The sequence below is a fragment of the Sparus aurata genome, chromosome 19, assembly GCF_900880675.1.
Source record: "Sparus aurata chromosome 19, fSpaAur1.1, whole genome shotgun sequence".
In the NCBI taxonomy this organism is placed as follows: domain Eukaryota; kingdom Metazoa; phylum Chordata; class Actinopteri; order Spariformes; family Sparidae; genus Sparus; species Sparus aurata.
In genome coordinates, this window is record NC_044205.1 from 20114542 (window position 1) to 20127922 (window position 13381).

Consider the following 13381-nt stretch of genomic DNA (forward strand, 5'->3'; position numbering starts at 1 on the left):
TTCTACCCTCTCTCCATCCACTGCCATCACAATGGGAAAATGTGAGGCTGAAAATGAGGTTTTCATCATTCCTCCTGATATTGACGAGGAGCAGGATTGAGCTTGACGTGTGATTGCTAGTGTGGTGAGTCGGTGTGGAGATGCTCTGTAGATAAGAGTTTAGAGACTTCAGGGGGCAGAAATCGATCCTGGTCAATGAAAAAACAAACGGCTTCAACTTTGAGTCTGCCTCCTCCAGGATTCATCAACCTTTAGGGGATGGTTGATGGATATTAAAGCAGTGTGTGTGTTCAGTTGTGAGTTGTGTGAGAACACGTGAACATTAATCTGCATGTGTTTGTGTGTTTGCAGTGCATTTTCTTGTTTTGTGTCATCTTACTGACTGACACGTGTTCTTGACCTCAGGGCGGCAGTGCAGAGCAGAGAGGAGACAAAGCATTGGTGGAGAGAAAGGGCTCCAGAGAGGATCACCAGCACCACCACCACCATCACCACCACCACCACCAACAGAGCCAGGACCAGCCTGATGCCGATGCAGAGGCCGAAGGGGAGGGCAATGAGGAGGAGAGGCCTCTGAGGACGGAGTCCTCCAGGAGAGCCCAGCACATCCACCACCGCTCATCTTCCACCAGGACTGAGCACCACAACCACCATCACCACCATCACCACCACGCCAGTCGAGCCCGGGGCCTCTCCCGGCAGGAGACTTTGGACTCGGAGACCCCCGAGAGCCGAGAGAGCCGAGAGAGCCGAGAGAGCAAGGACTCGGCTTATATCGAGCCACGCACTCAGCTCCTCCACCAGGAGGAAGAGGAGGAAGAAGAGGAGGAAGAGGAGGAGGAGGAGGAGGAGGAGGAGGATGAGGATGTTGGGGAGGGGCACCCCCAGCAGCAACAGCGTTATGAGCCACTGCCCCACCGGGACCACAACCACCATCACCACCACCACCATCACCGCACAGGGGCGGATGAGGCCGGCCACAGCACGGGACACCACCGCTCAAAGGAGCGCGAGCAGGACCATAATGAACGGAACAAGCAGCGCTCCCACCACCACCGGCCGACACGTGACCACCACCATCACTACTATGACCGGGACAGAGACAGGGACCGAGAGGGGGAGGTGGCTCCCAAAAAGAGGGGAGATGCTGGGGAATGGGCCAGAGACTCCTACATTCACCAGTGACAGACCAAATCCCTCCTGAACCTCATTTGGACCCGTTCTGTTGTCCCATCGTGCTGCTATACCCTGAGACACAGCATTCTATTTATGTACACTTCCTTTGTAAATGCTGTTGCATCTTTTTCAATGGCAGGATTTTGATTACATAGATACAAATATAAATATATAAATATATGTATGTGTGTATCTATGCATAGACGTTGTTTATGTGTGGATATGCATGAATATTCTTAAATATGCATATTTTAAACCTGTGTTTGATAAAGCATGACACAAAAGCAGAATTTTTCTGTACTGAGCTGTGCTTTCTGTGACTAGCATTTAAGATTTTTTTATTATTTGAATTTTTGGGATTTTTTTTTGCTTGCTACCACTTGAATAATGTGTTCCCTCAGACTACTGCTAGGGTTGACTGCAACCGTTGACTAACAAAGTTAGTTTGATGCTGTAATTGCAGAGGTCTCTTGTTCAGAAGAATCGTTTGACAATTTGTGAAAAACATTTACCGTACTCGCTGTCTTGCTGAGAGTTGGGTGCCAGTTTATTAGGTAGCTGAAAGCTCATGCTAATGCAGCAGCAATACAATAAATTCTACATTCATTAAGGTTAAAATCAGGGCTGCAACCAAGGATAACTTTAATTAGTTTCATTACTACCCTTTATATCAATAAGGGTAGTCTAAATAACAAAACTCTTCCAGTTTTTACGCAATACACTATCAACATCACACACTACGCCCTCCGAACTGACCAGAAAGTTGAATCACAACTTAACCCTCATGATTTATTGCAGGACTTTTGTATTAGACTGGATTAGTTTTAACTAGCTGTACCTAATAATAAGCTGGCAACTGAGTGTAGATGAGGAGATCAATGGCACTCATAATTGTAAGATAAATATGAAGGCACAGCTAGCAGCCAGTTAGCTTAGCTTAAAAAAAGATAGTTTGACTGTCTTGAAGTACAAATAAATAAATCTACCAGCACTACTTAACACTTTATATCTCATTTGTTTACTTTGTACAAAAAACTAAATCTTAAAACGACAAGTTGTGGTTTTATAAAGAGGCTGAAGTTCAGTTTACTTGAGCTAACCGGCTGCTAATGCAAGCTCTAGATTCATATTTAAGAGATATGAAAGTGGTCTCAGTCTTCTCTGAGTTGGTTTTGTCTGTACAAAAAACTAGTCTAAAAACTAGTTTATGAAGGGGAACTTAGGTTTAGCTAACGTAAGCTAACTGGCTGCTAATACTAACTGTAGCTTAATTTTTAACCCTGCTCAAAAAACAGCATAGGTCTTGCTGATGACCAGTCATTAGCACAACCAGCATATGTTTTGGTGCTAGTCTATGCTGGCTTTTCCAGCAGGGTTAAAAATGTATTTTTAGGCTGATTGTGTTTTTAAAATGGGGCTAAAGTTTAGCTAACATAAGATAATTGGTCAATAATGCTAGCTGCTGCTTCATATTTAGCAGACTGTTATGAAAGTGGTCTTGATCTCTGTCAATAGCGATCCTAAGATGACCGGCTGCTAACGGTAGCTGTAGCTTCATGATTAACAGACAAACACAAAAGTGGTCTTTCCTACCTCAGCAAGAAAACTAGTACGTGTACTTCCCAAAGTGTCTGACTCCTCACTCAATTTTATGTTCATCATTTATTGCTTAGTTCCTTTTTGAATTCTGCGTCCATGGTTTTAAACATTTGGTTTTATGCCTCCTTCGAGGTGCTCCTTAGTCTTGCCTTACAAGACGAACGACTTCTAAAGTAACTTCCTCTCTTACATGCAGTACTGTTCTCTTTGTATGGGTCCAGAAACATTTTATAACATTGATACACCCTTTATTCTGCACTTTTACTGATTCACATTGGTTTTAAGTGACAGCGATTTGATATGACATTACAACTTACCATACATCGACTACCAAAACTCCATCGAGGTTTCATCTTTTATTAATTCTGACCCCCCTTTTCTAATGAATGTTGTTTAATTCCCCACTTTGACTCCCACTTCGTAGTATAAAGGACATTTTATTTTAGGAGCTCTTCAGTATGTTCCTCACTAAAAAATAATGCAAAACAAACTCAAAAATGTACAATGTTTACCAGATGAAGATGTTTTCTGTCTTTTACCGTTTATTCACTCCCCTAACTTGGATCTATTTAATGCAAACTGATGGTGTTTGGTGGTTTAAAAGCCTCCCATACCTTCATAGGTTAAATCAACTCATATTTTCATATCTAGTCTATGGAAGCCCTTTTCTGCCAGTGAAAGAAAAGAAAATGACTACTAAGCTTGATTAAAAAAACTCCCATGATAAGTCTTAACTGAGATAAATCAAAATTATAAGATAAAACAAGTCACAATTGTTAAATTCGGACTTTTTCTTATAAATTCAGCTGATGTTTTCCTCGCATAAATATGACTTACCACAGGACAGTTTTTTTCAAGGCTAAGTTTTAATACATGTTTCCATTTAACCGGCAGAAGAGGTCCTCCATAGATGTTAATTCATGACACTGAAAATCTGAATTGAGCCCCTCTGTTTACAAAACCACCAACCCTGTCCCGTCACTTTCTTGTTTTTGCCTGACAATTGTAATTATATATATACATAAAAAAAAAATATTCCATTTCTATGCTACATTGGTAGCATTACAGATTTTCTAAAAGTGTACATGTGTATGTACATACTGCATAAATATAAAGAATAAAGTTGGAAACAAAGGACTGACGATGGGGGGGAAAGGAATTTGATGTGTGCTTTTGTCAGAAGACCCAGACAGAGGGAGGGAGAAGCTGCGTCTATAAATAGTCATCTGAAAAATTGAGGTAGACTCACCGGCCTGCCTCTGTAGTTGTCTTGACTACATCGACATGCATGACAATACTGAGGGGACGCATGTGGAAAAAAAGGAAGCTGCGTCTCAGAAACTGACAAACGAGCGCTCCCTGAGATGTCAGAATTTTAATGTTTCATTGCGTCGGTGAACAGAGCAGCAAACTTTAATGAGCAGTCGACTCCGACGTGCATACATGCAGGATATGCACAGATGCAGGAGGTGATGTGACTGATGAGAGTCTCGTGGTATTCCCGAGATGAAGGGCTGAGCTGAGGTCATTGTGAAGGTCCTCAAAATGCTGCATGACAGAAGAAACGGACCAGATGTTTGTGCTCTGTAGGCACGAAACTATAAATCACATTATGCGAGGATTTATTAGACGCGCTGAATGAATAAGTGATGAGTGTCGTAACCAGATCATGTGCGGCTCTTCTATATATAACAAACACGCAGAGAGAGAGATTATTTTAGAGACTTATTTTAAAAAGAACTTTGATGATGATGAAATGAATGTGAAAACGTTCCTCTCCAGTCGGAGCGAAACACACGAGCAGCTGAAGTACTAACGAGAGGTCCCGGTTGTCTCCAGCACTACTAAAAGACACTAAATTGTTAATACCTCTCATGACCTCTTTCTGCACGCTACTTCCTGATCCGAGCTCTGACATCCAGCCAATCCGCTGTCACCATGGCAGCTGTGTCGTCACTGTTGTTATGGCGACGCTAGCACTGCTGCATTTGCCAACACTCATTCAGTCTCCATCCCCACGTGCCCCCCTCTCTCCTCTCCTCTCCCCTCCTCCCTCCTCTCCCTCTCTTCCTTACCCTCTGTGTTTATAAAGCTTATCCCTATATGGCCCGCAGTTTCAGAGAGCAGCTGTTAAGAGGCAGATGCTGTAAACAGCGCAGCGAGCGTCTTTGTCAACACTGCCCCGTCAAAGCACACAGAGTGTCGTAATATAAACACGATTGTTCCAGTCTGCAGTCTCCGCAGTGTGAGGGCTGACGGTGCTGTGAGAGAAAACGTGCCCTCCGGTCAGTTTTTCAGGAACTTGGCAATAAAGAAGCCGATGGTGTCCCTGTTGGCTCTGCAGGAGAGGGGAGCCGCCGTCCCCGTCTGGTCCCAGCTCAGCTCGGGGCTGAACCTCTGGAGGAGTCGCAGCTGCTCAGGTGACAGGCCGGCTCCCAGCATGCCTTCTGCGCCGATGTGAGGCTCCTTAGGAAAAACACAAGAGTGACTTGATGACGTTTCCTGACGTCACTTTGTATTTGCGAGTCCTTCCACGTGGCTGACATGTTTGTTACCTGAGGCTGAAGTGTGAGGCAGGGGAAGGTGTTGAGGGCCCAGGCTACCAGCTCCTCGTTCTCCGCTAGAGTCACCGTACAGGTGCTGTAGACAAGAACTCCGCCTCTCTTTAACAACCGCACCGCCTGCAAAGAGACACAGGATGTATGGATTCATGTACTTAGTTCATAGATACATAAAGACATCTTACAAAAGCTGCTACAAGAAGCTATTTTTTTGTTGATTCAGGCATCCCCTGTGGACAAAAGTGGTACGAGCACAAAACTCTTGCAAGCATGTGCATTTGTTCAAAGTGAATAAAAGAAAGACATAATTTATTTTACTTATTTCTTTTTTAAACAGTTGTTTGCAGGTTGCGTTGCGATGAGGTAATGTATCTATGCGTGGCGATGTAGGATTAATAATGGTAAAATGACGATAGTTAAAAAAAAAATTTTTTCGAACCGTGCCACAAAACTACAGAGCAAAGTTTTCATCAGACTACAAGACGCAATAATTCATCCTCAGAAATCAGTTTATATAGTTATCAAACACGCTGACAGACAAAGAATAACTATGATAACAATACAGAAATAGACAATCTTCTCACTGACTGTCATGAAATCTGATATAGGTCATATTAAAGGCTTCAAGATTAAACTGAGACCATTTCATAACTGACGATATAACACAGGTGGGTTGCCTTAACAGACTAAACGCCTGAAACTAAAGATACTCTCATCTTTACAGCGAGTTTGAGCTCATTGTTTTCTCATATTATTGTTTTGGACAATGCTCTGAAAACCTTCTGTACACAACCTGCTCAGCAACAAACGGCACACACAATTAGCTGCTGAACGCAGCGGAGAGTTCAGCAGCTAAACAACAAGATATTTCCTTCGGGAGGTGGTGGAGACCAAAAATGGAGCAAAAAAAACTAGGAAATATTCGACTTAACACAACTGCAATTGAGTGATAATGTTGCGCCGTTGCTGCCAGATGTGGAAATAAGCAGCTGCTTGGTAACGACTTGTCATTGCTGCGTTCAACAACTTTTGTCTGGCGCCCCCATGTGGCCAAAAAACACTTTATTTCATGTATGACTTCCTGAATGTGTCCCAGCCATAACACACATCTTCCATAAGGGCTGTGTTTTGATAGTGAATAACCTTGGGGAAGTGCTGACGGAGCGCTTCATGTCACTAGAATAAATGATGTCCTCTGCATTGGACTGTTATCTCGGTCTAATAATCCATCTGATAGCCATACTGGCAAAAATTCCTCACTAAAACAGATTTTCACATTTACTTTAGTCCCAAAACGTACATTTGCAAAAAAAACCAAACAACTTGAAACCTGTGCCTGTATTCATGCATGCAATTGAATGTAGAATTAAAAAATCTAATCTAATCTTAATGATCAGTATTACACAGTCAGTGCTTTATTAGATCAGAGACAGTTTTTTTATTTATTTATTTTTTTTTATTATTATTATTATTATTTTTTTAAGATTTTTTTTTTTTTTTAAGATTTTTTTTTATGGCATAGACACCTTTATTAAGCAGCAGACAGATAGGAAATATGGGAGAGAGAGAGGGGGATGTGACATGCAGCAAAGGACCTCCGGCCGGAATCGAACCGGGGTCAGCTGCTTTATATGGCATGCGCTCTAACCACTCAACCACCTGCGTGCCAGATCAGAGACAGTTTTGAGCAGATTTCCAAGGAGAAAAAAAGCAATTTTGAGGCGTATTTTCCCTTTATGATGTGAATTCAAGCTGCATAATCACACATCAGTATGATAACTGTTCAATGCTGCCATCTACTGCTCAAAACAAGTTACTGTAAGTGTGACGCGAGAGAAAGGATGTCACGGTTGTTGTGTCTGTGTGTGGTGGACACCTACAGCGTGGAATAACTTGCGCTGCAGAGGCGTGTAGGAGCGGATCTCCTTCAGGCTCCAGGTGCTGCCCATGTTGGGTCTCTGTCCGAGTCCGCTGCAGGGAGCGTCCAGCAGAACCCTGTCGAAACTCTCAGGAGGGAACGGAGGTCCTGGAAAACATCCAGAAACACAAATGATGCATACATAAACAGAGTCCTGCTGTTATTTAGTGACTTGTATTAATGTGACACCTTCATGTGTCCTTGCTGTCACCCTGTACCTTCAGATTCCTGCACCGGGTCGCTGCTCACAGCCTGTGTGCTGTTGAAGCAGTACACTTTGATGGAACGCAAACGCAACATTTGGGCGTTTTGACGAATTCGATCGATCTTATTTCGGATCCTTTCCAAGGCCACAACCTCGCCCTGTTTGAGACGGGAAGAGAAATTAATTGTAAAAAAGGCACAAAGGGATCAGCCATACAGTCTTCAGCACTAGAGTTATGAAAAAGTTTATTTACGATAGATAGAATAGTTGAAATATCCCTAATAAACTGGCAGAATTTACTTTACTTTTAATTATTATGATACATAATAACATTAACTAAAATTACAGTCAGAAATGATAAAAAGAGAGGCCGATTTCATATGATTTAAATAACCTTAATTTGTAAACCCAGCAATCAGATAAATGTAATGGAATAAAGTATTGTTGTGTTCAGGTACCACAAAACTCTATATTAGTATCGTACTTGAGTAAATGTGATTAGTCACTTTTCCCAACTGGTTATACCTGCATTTTAATAAAGATATAATGTGGAATGTGTATCCTCATTAAAGACATTTTGACTAAAAAGAATTGTAAAAGTCTAGTTATTGGCAATAAGTTATAAGCAGTGGTGGAAAGAGTGTACAGTTAGATTATTGAAATGTTACTCAATTACAAGTTAAAGTTGATCAAGTTTGTGATCAGATCGCCTTATTGGCAACAAAAATGCAGATGAAAGGTTTGGATATCAGTTCAAATTGTACCAGCACTCAATAATGATTGTAAAAGTAACTGTACTGCATACTTAAATATGGGTAAAATAAGAAAACTTAATTAATCACGGTTGTTTGAGTAATTTTAAGTCAGAAATGTTATCTTTATTTCAGGATTCTTCTTCAGGTTTCTAAGTTTTGATGATGAAATCATGTAGGAAGAGTGAAAATTGTGGGAGTAAGAGGAGGCTAAAGAGATTGTGGGTGTGATGTCACCAGCTGTAACTCTGAACATTCTGTCCATTCATTTCAATGTTGGATAAATTCCCAGAAATGTACTTTAAATGTATGAATGCTAAAAGTCAAAGCTATAATGTCCTAACTGTGCTGAACATATCTGAAGTTTCGTACGCAGAAGAAAGTTGAACTGGTGCCAACAACAAGAGCACTCAACACACAGACTGCGATCCCTGGAGCAGCGAACATACGCAGCTGACTGTTCATGAACTCAGTACAACTTGTACCTGATCCTCCATCAGTGCAGCGATGTGGCAGGTCTTCCCTCCAGGTGCAGCGCACATATCCAGGATCCGCTCTCCAGGACGAGGCCCGAGGACGTGTCCCACCACTACAGAGGGAAGGTTCTGCACAACACGGGGATCAGAACAGCTGTTTCTCTGTTCCGATTCATACACGACTCAATCATCACTCTGATTTTAATAAATGGGAGGAATACCTGCAGGAACGCGAGGCCGGGTAGAACGCCATCAAAGGAAGGACTCTGGTAAAGCGGCTCCACCATCCGGACACCTATTCCTCTAAAATAACCGACAGAGGGACAGTGAATAAAAACAGAAAATACCAGTCATAGCCTCTTAGTTACGATAATGTGTTGGATTTCTGTCTTATATTAAATGTAATATCTGCAGGGTTTTTCTTTTTAAAATAATACTGGTAGTATTTGACTATTTTCTAGAGCCGTGACATTGACAGAAAAATTCATCGGAAGTCATTTTGATAAGCGAATCCTCTGGTTTTGTCTTCTCATGTATTTGAATCCGCTGCTGTTCTTCATCATATACTGTATGTATATAAATAAATCAAATACAGGGCATTCATTGTCGACTCATCTGTATTATGTTCTTGGTTTTTCCATTAGTCGTTTGGTCTACAAAATGTCAGAAAATTGTGAAAAATGTCGATTGTTGTTTCCAAAAGCCCTTAAATATCTTGTTGATGAGACATAGAGTTTACTGCCACAGAGGAGTGAGGAAACCAGAAAATATTCAGTTTTAAGAAGCTGTAATTAGAGAATTTTTACTTTTATTTTCTTTAAGAATTACTCAAACTTAATAATCTGTTATCAAAACAGGCGGAGGTTCATGTAATAGTTTGACAACTGAACGATTAACCGATTAATTGTTGCAGCTTCACCTTAATGACTTAATTCACACCGAAGGCAATAACTACTGCCACCAGCTTTGACTACACATTGACCTGATATACAGGTTTGGCGTCATGTGCATTTAAGTAACATATATGTAGAAAACAAAACAAGGTTTACTCACTTGGCAGGCTCGTCTGCGCAGAAGATGGCGGAGCGATCCATCTGAGCGACTCCGTTTCCCACAAACGCTTTCTTTCCCTGGAAGCTCGTGGCTCCTCGGGTGCACTTTCCCTCCAAGTCGGAGAAGACGGACACCACGTCTCCGGCCTTCATGTCTTAAGAACAGTGGAAAAGAAACTATTTAATCAACACACAACACGAAATAAATGTTTTAAGTGACTTTAACGCCATGTGTGTTTGAGTCTTACACTTGGGGCTGGCGATGATCCCCGGGGCGAAGACATGAGCGCCTCTCAGTACGGCGCTGCCACACTGAGCGCCGACCACAACCTCTGAGCTGAGCTGCTTCACAGGCCTGAGGACACAAGAGAAAGGGAGGTCACACACCTCTACATCCGCCTCATCGGGCGCCCGGAGACTGTGACTTGGTACGGAGAGTTTGGATTCTGGAGACACAACATATCCTGGCATGCACAGACAATTATTCACAACCACTTTTAAACTATTCTTGTTTGACATCAGGTGTGTCATGTTGTGTTTCTATATATACACACTTGACAATAAAATGTCAGTGTGCAGATCTTTACTGTGTTGGTGCTGTATTTTTTTTCCCCATCTATTTGGGATCAGGATGCTCTTTGAGTGGAACTTGGCAAATGAGAAGTGCTACGTGTTTTCTTCCGTCGTCGCGCCATGAAATTCCATGTGGGTTTTGTCCTCAGGAAACACCCGTCCAGCGGTCGCACACACAACTGCAATTTAGGTTCTAAGTGCGTACTTCCATAGAGCAGATTGAGATTCCAGCATTCCTCACATACCTCGGACCGTCCACGGGAAGGAGCAGCACATCTGGAATTCTCGGGTGAGTAAGAATCTGAACGGAGACCTCCTCATCTGCTGACGAGCTGCACATCTGCTGCTTCGACAACAACAACAACAACAACAACACACTGATTGATTAGGACTCCATTGACCACAAAAGTGACAACATCTCAGAAGATATTTGGATTCACCTTCTTCAGCTCTTCTCCCAACTTGTGCCTGATTTCTTCCAGGGGAGCGAGATGGGTGCTGGCCCGAACACAGGTGTACGACGGCGGGTGAGACAGGCATGAGAGCAGCTTCTGGAAGCGACACTCTGCCTCCTGATGGCCAACCGCGGCGAGCACCTGAACGCAACACGAAACAGGACAGCGAAGGACATAAAAAGAGTCAGATCAGACAAATTAGAAAACCTTTTAAAAACTTTCATTTAAATAAGAATATAAGCCTTTTAAAGTTAACAGATTCTCCTTAACAGCAAAGTGATAATGACAAACTGCTGTGTGAATCACTTTCAAGACATCCATATGGATCCTTACCTCCGTGTTTAAGAAGACGCTCTGTAGAAATTCGGTCACTGCAGGCCTCAGATTAATTATTGGAAACACAGACATTTCTTCAATCTGTGCAAAGAAAAGGATCCAATCAGTGACAGTGAGGGGAGTTAATCATTAGTGATGAGCTGATGAGGACAGAGTCGGACGTGTCTACGATGTGATTACAGTCTGGAGGGCTCAGATGTTGATTGGATAAGGCTGAAAAACCCATCAGGGGTTAAGACTTGATTACATTCTGGTGGAAAATCAGAGAAGAACCACACTCCTTAACATTGATTACTGTGGTTTATTCCCACAGTATAGATACATTAATAATCATAATAGTGAAACTTTACCACACAGAAGTCAAAATGGATCATTTTAAACTCAAGTTGAACAGTTTGAGGTCCTGATTAATCTGCTGCTTGTTGAGTTTTATGATCATTTTATTGTATCGGTTTGTAAAATGATAGCTTTGTGTACATCGTTGAGTCTTGTTCTGTTTTGTATGTGTTTGGCTCTTTTCTGAATATATTGTATTATTTGTTTTTGTTTATTTTTTGTGCATTTGCAAATTACTTAAGCTCTATGCTGTAGTATGTAACACTGGTTCATGCTTGATCCTGAAATAATAAACATCAAATAGACTTATAATATCAGTGCAATAAAATATAAATTATTACAATGAAAGGGAAAAATGCCAAGTGAGACACAAATACAGTAGGAGCACATAATACATTGTAAAATAATGTGTTTTTAATAGAGATTTAGCTAACTTAGCTTGCCTGAGCCTCATTCTAGTTTTTGTTTATGTTTCCTGTCCCTCTAATATCAGCCATTTCTGAATTAAATGTACCAAATGTGAAATATTTAAATGGCAAATGCAATTTGTTGTGATGACAGGAAGAAGGTCCTCCTCCCATCACTAATAACATCTTTACACAGACATACTTTACGTTAAACACTTAAAATATATATAACCTGGACGCTCGTAGCGACTCCGGATCAACACGTTTGCTTCTTACATCCATAACTAATAACAGTTCAGTTACATTATCAGTCTGTTGTCAGTGTGAGAGCGATGTTCTGGCTGGTTTAATACTCACGTTGTGTCTCTGCATGCCCCTTGCAGTTACTTCCGCATACGTCACCAGCCCGGTCACATGACACTAGTTGAACGTACAAACAGAAGTAATGCAGCCTGTTGATCAGACACACACCTGTGGGATGTTTGTGTGTTTTCTTTGGATAAACAAGGTGGAAGTGTTATATATATATTTTTTTTAAATAACATGTTTTACACACAAAAACAGAACTAGACTTAAAAAAAAAACGTTTTCTTCTCTGGACGATACCGATATATTATAACGATAATACTTTCACTTCATATAGGATTTATTCACAAGGTAGTAACATTTGATAATGGTTTATTACACATCACAATGTAGTTGTTAATAGATAAAGGGACCATTTAAGTCCTTATTAATGTCAAGTCAGAAATGATCAATTATTCTAAAGTATCATATGATATTATCATAACATATATCATATATCATTACTTAGATTTTAGATTGTATTATTGCCATATTCTAATTTATGATCTGTTTATAAGATAAGATAATATAAAGAGTTGTAGTTGTTGACAAATACACAAATATAAACTTATCTTACATCAAATGTTTATTAGTAGTGAAAAATAGTTGTAAAGTAAACGATTTAAGACTTGAAATAAAATGTTGCCATTCTGACTAAATTAATCATAGTAAAATACCCAAGAACACATAGTATAAATACTATTTGTTTACATTGCTAAAGGAAATGGTAAACATGAAAAACGTATTTTTTAGAAACCCTCTTAATTACTCTTATAGTAACTGCACTGGGGTGTATATTCTCTTTTTAAAGCCTCGTCAAACTCTTTAAAAATGTGTTTTTGCTCTAAAAAAAAAAAAAGAAGAAGAAAAAAAGGCCAACCGTTAACACGCGTCGACGTCATCACCTAACCGGAAGAACACTGAATAGCTGGGTTGCCTTTTTCACCAGACCACTGCCAGCAGCAGCTAACAGGCAGAAGGAGCCGTACGAGCCGCGGAGTACACACAGCAGCGCTACACGACCTGTGGGGGATTTAACGACAGCCGCGTCACTCGACAATAAGTCACCACATCCATGCTACCGTTCACAATTTAATGCTCGTTTAAGCTGCGTTTTACATGTAGCAGGAGCGCATGGAGTCCGCGTTGAAAAGGTCGGTAAGGTGTTTTGCGGACAAGAGATCATCCAG

The 13381-nt window shown here is 41.1% G+C and overlaps 2 protein-coding genes across 10 annotated transcripts in view; one reads left to right on the forward strand and one right to left on the reverse strand.

The window, feature by feature from the left end:
- cacnb2a (calcium channel, voltage-dependent, beta 2a) overlaps window positions 1-3917 on the forward strand; it is a 72352-nt gene extending 68435 nt beyond the window's left edge. For 4 of the 7 annotated variants that reach the window (XM_030397875.1, XM_030397879.1, XM_030397880.1 and 1 more), the window contains one exon: window positions 406-1185. In XM_030397875.1, the coding sequence (XP_030253735.1) occupies window positions 406-1185 (780 nt within the window). Of the gene's footprint in view, window positions 1-405 lie in introns of all 7 variants that reach the window. The other 3 variants (XM_030397874.1, XM_030397878.1, XM_030397881.1) reach the window with 1 other exon arrangement.
- Window positions 3639-13205, reverse strand: nsun6 (NOP2/Sun RNA methyltransferase 6). 3 transcript variants are annotated; one of them, XM_030397886.1, is made up of 13 exons: window positions 13072-13205; window positions 12204-12266; window positions 11101-11184; window positions 10753-10908; window positions 10558-10652; window positions 9988-10094; window positions 9741-9894; window positions 8909-8990; window positions 8697-8816; window positions 7473-7617; window positions 7217-7362; window positions 5331-5456; window positions 3639-5241 (listed from the first exon to the last, which is right to left on the reverse strand). In XM_030397886.1, exons 2-13 carry the CDS (start codon window positions 12216-12218, stop codon window positions 5062-5064), a joined length of 1410 nt encoding a protein of 469 aa, XP_030253746.1. In that variant the 5' UTR covers window positions 12219-12266; window positions 13072-13205; the 3' UTR covers window positions 3639-5061. The 3 variants fall into 3 exon arrangements, with proteins under 3 accessions (XP_030253746.1, XP_030253745.1, XP_030253748.1); XM_030397885.1 differs by having other exon boundaries at window positions 10558-10655; XM_030397888.1 differs by lacking the exons at window positions 12204-12266; window positions 13072-13205 and adding an exon at window positions 12079-12196 and having other exon boundaries at window positions 10558-10655.
- Between the last annotated feature and the right edge of the window lie 176 nt (window positions 13206-13381).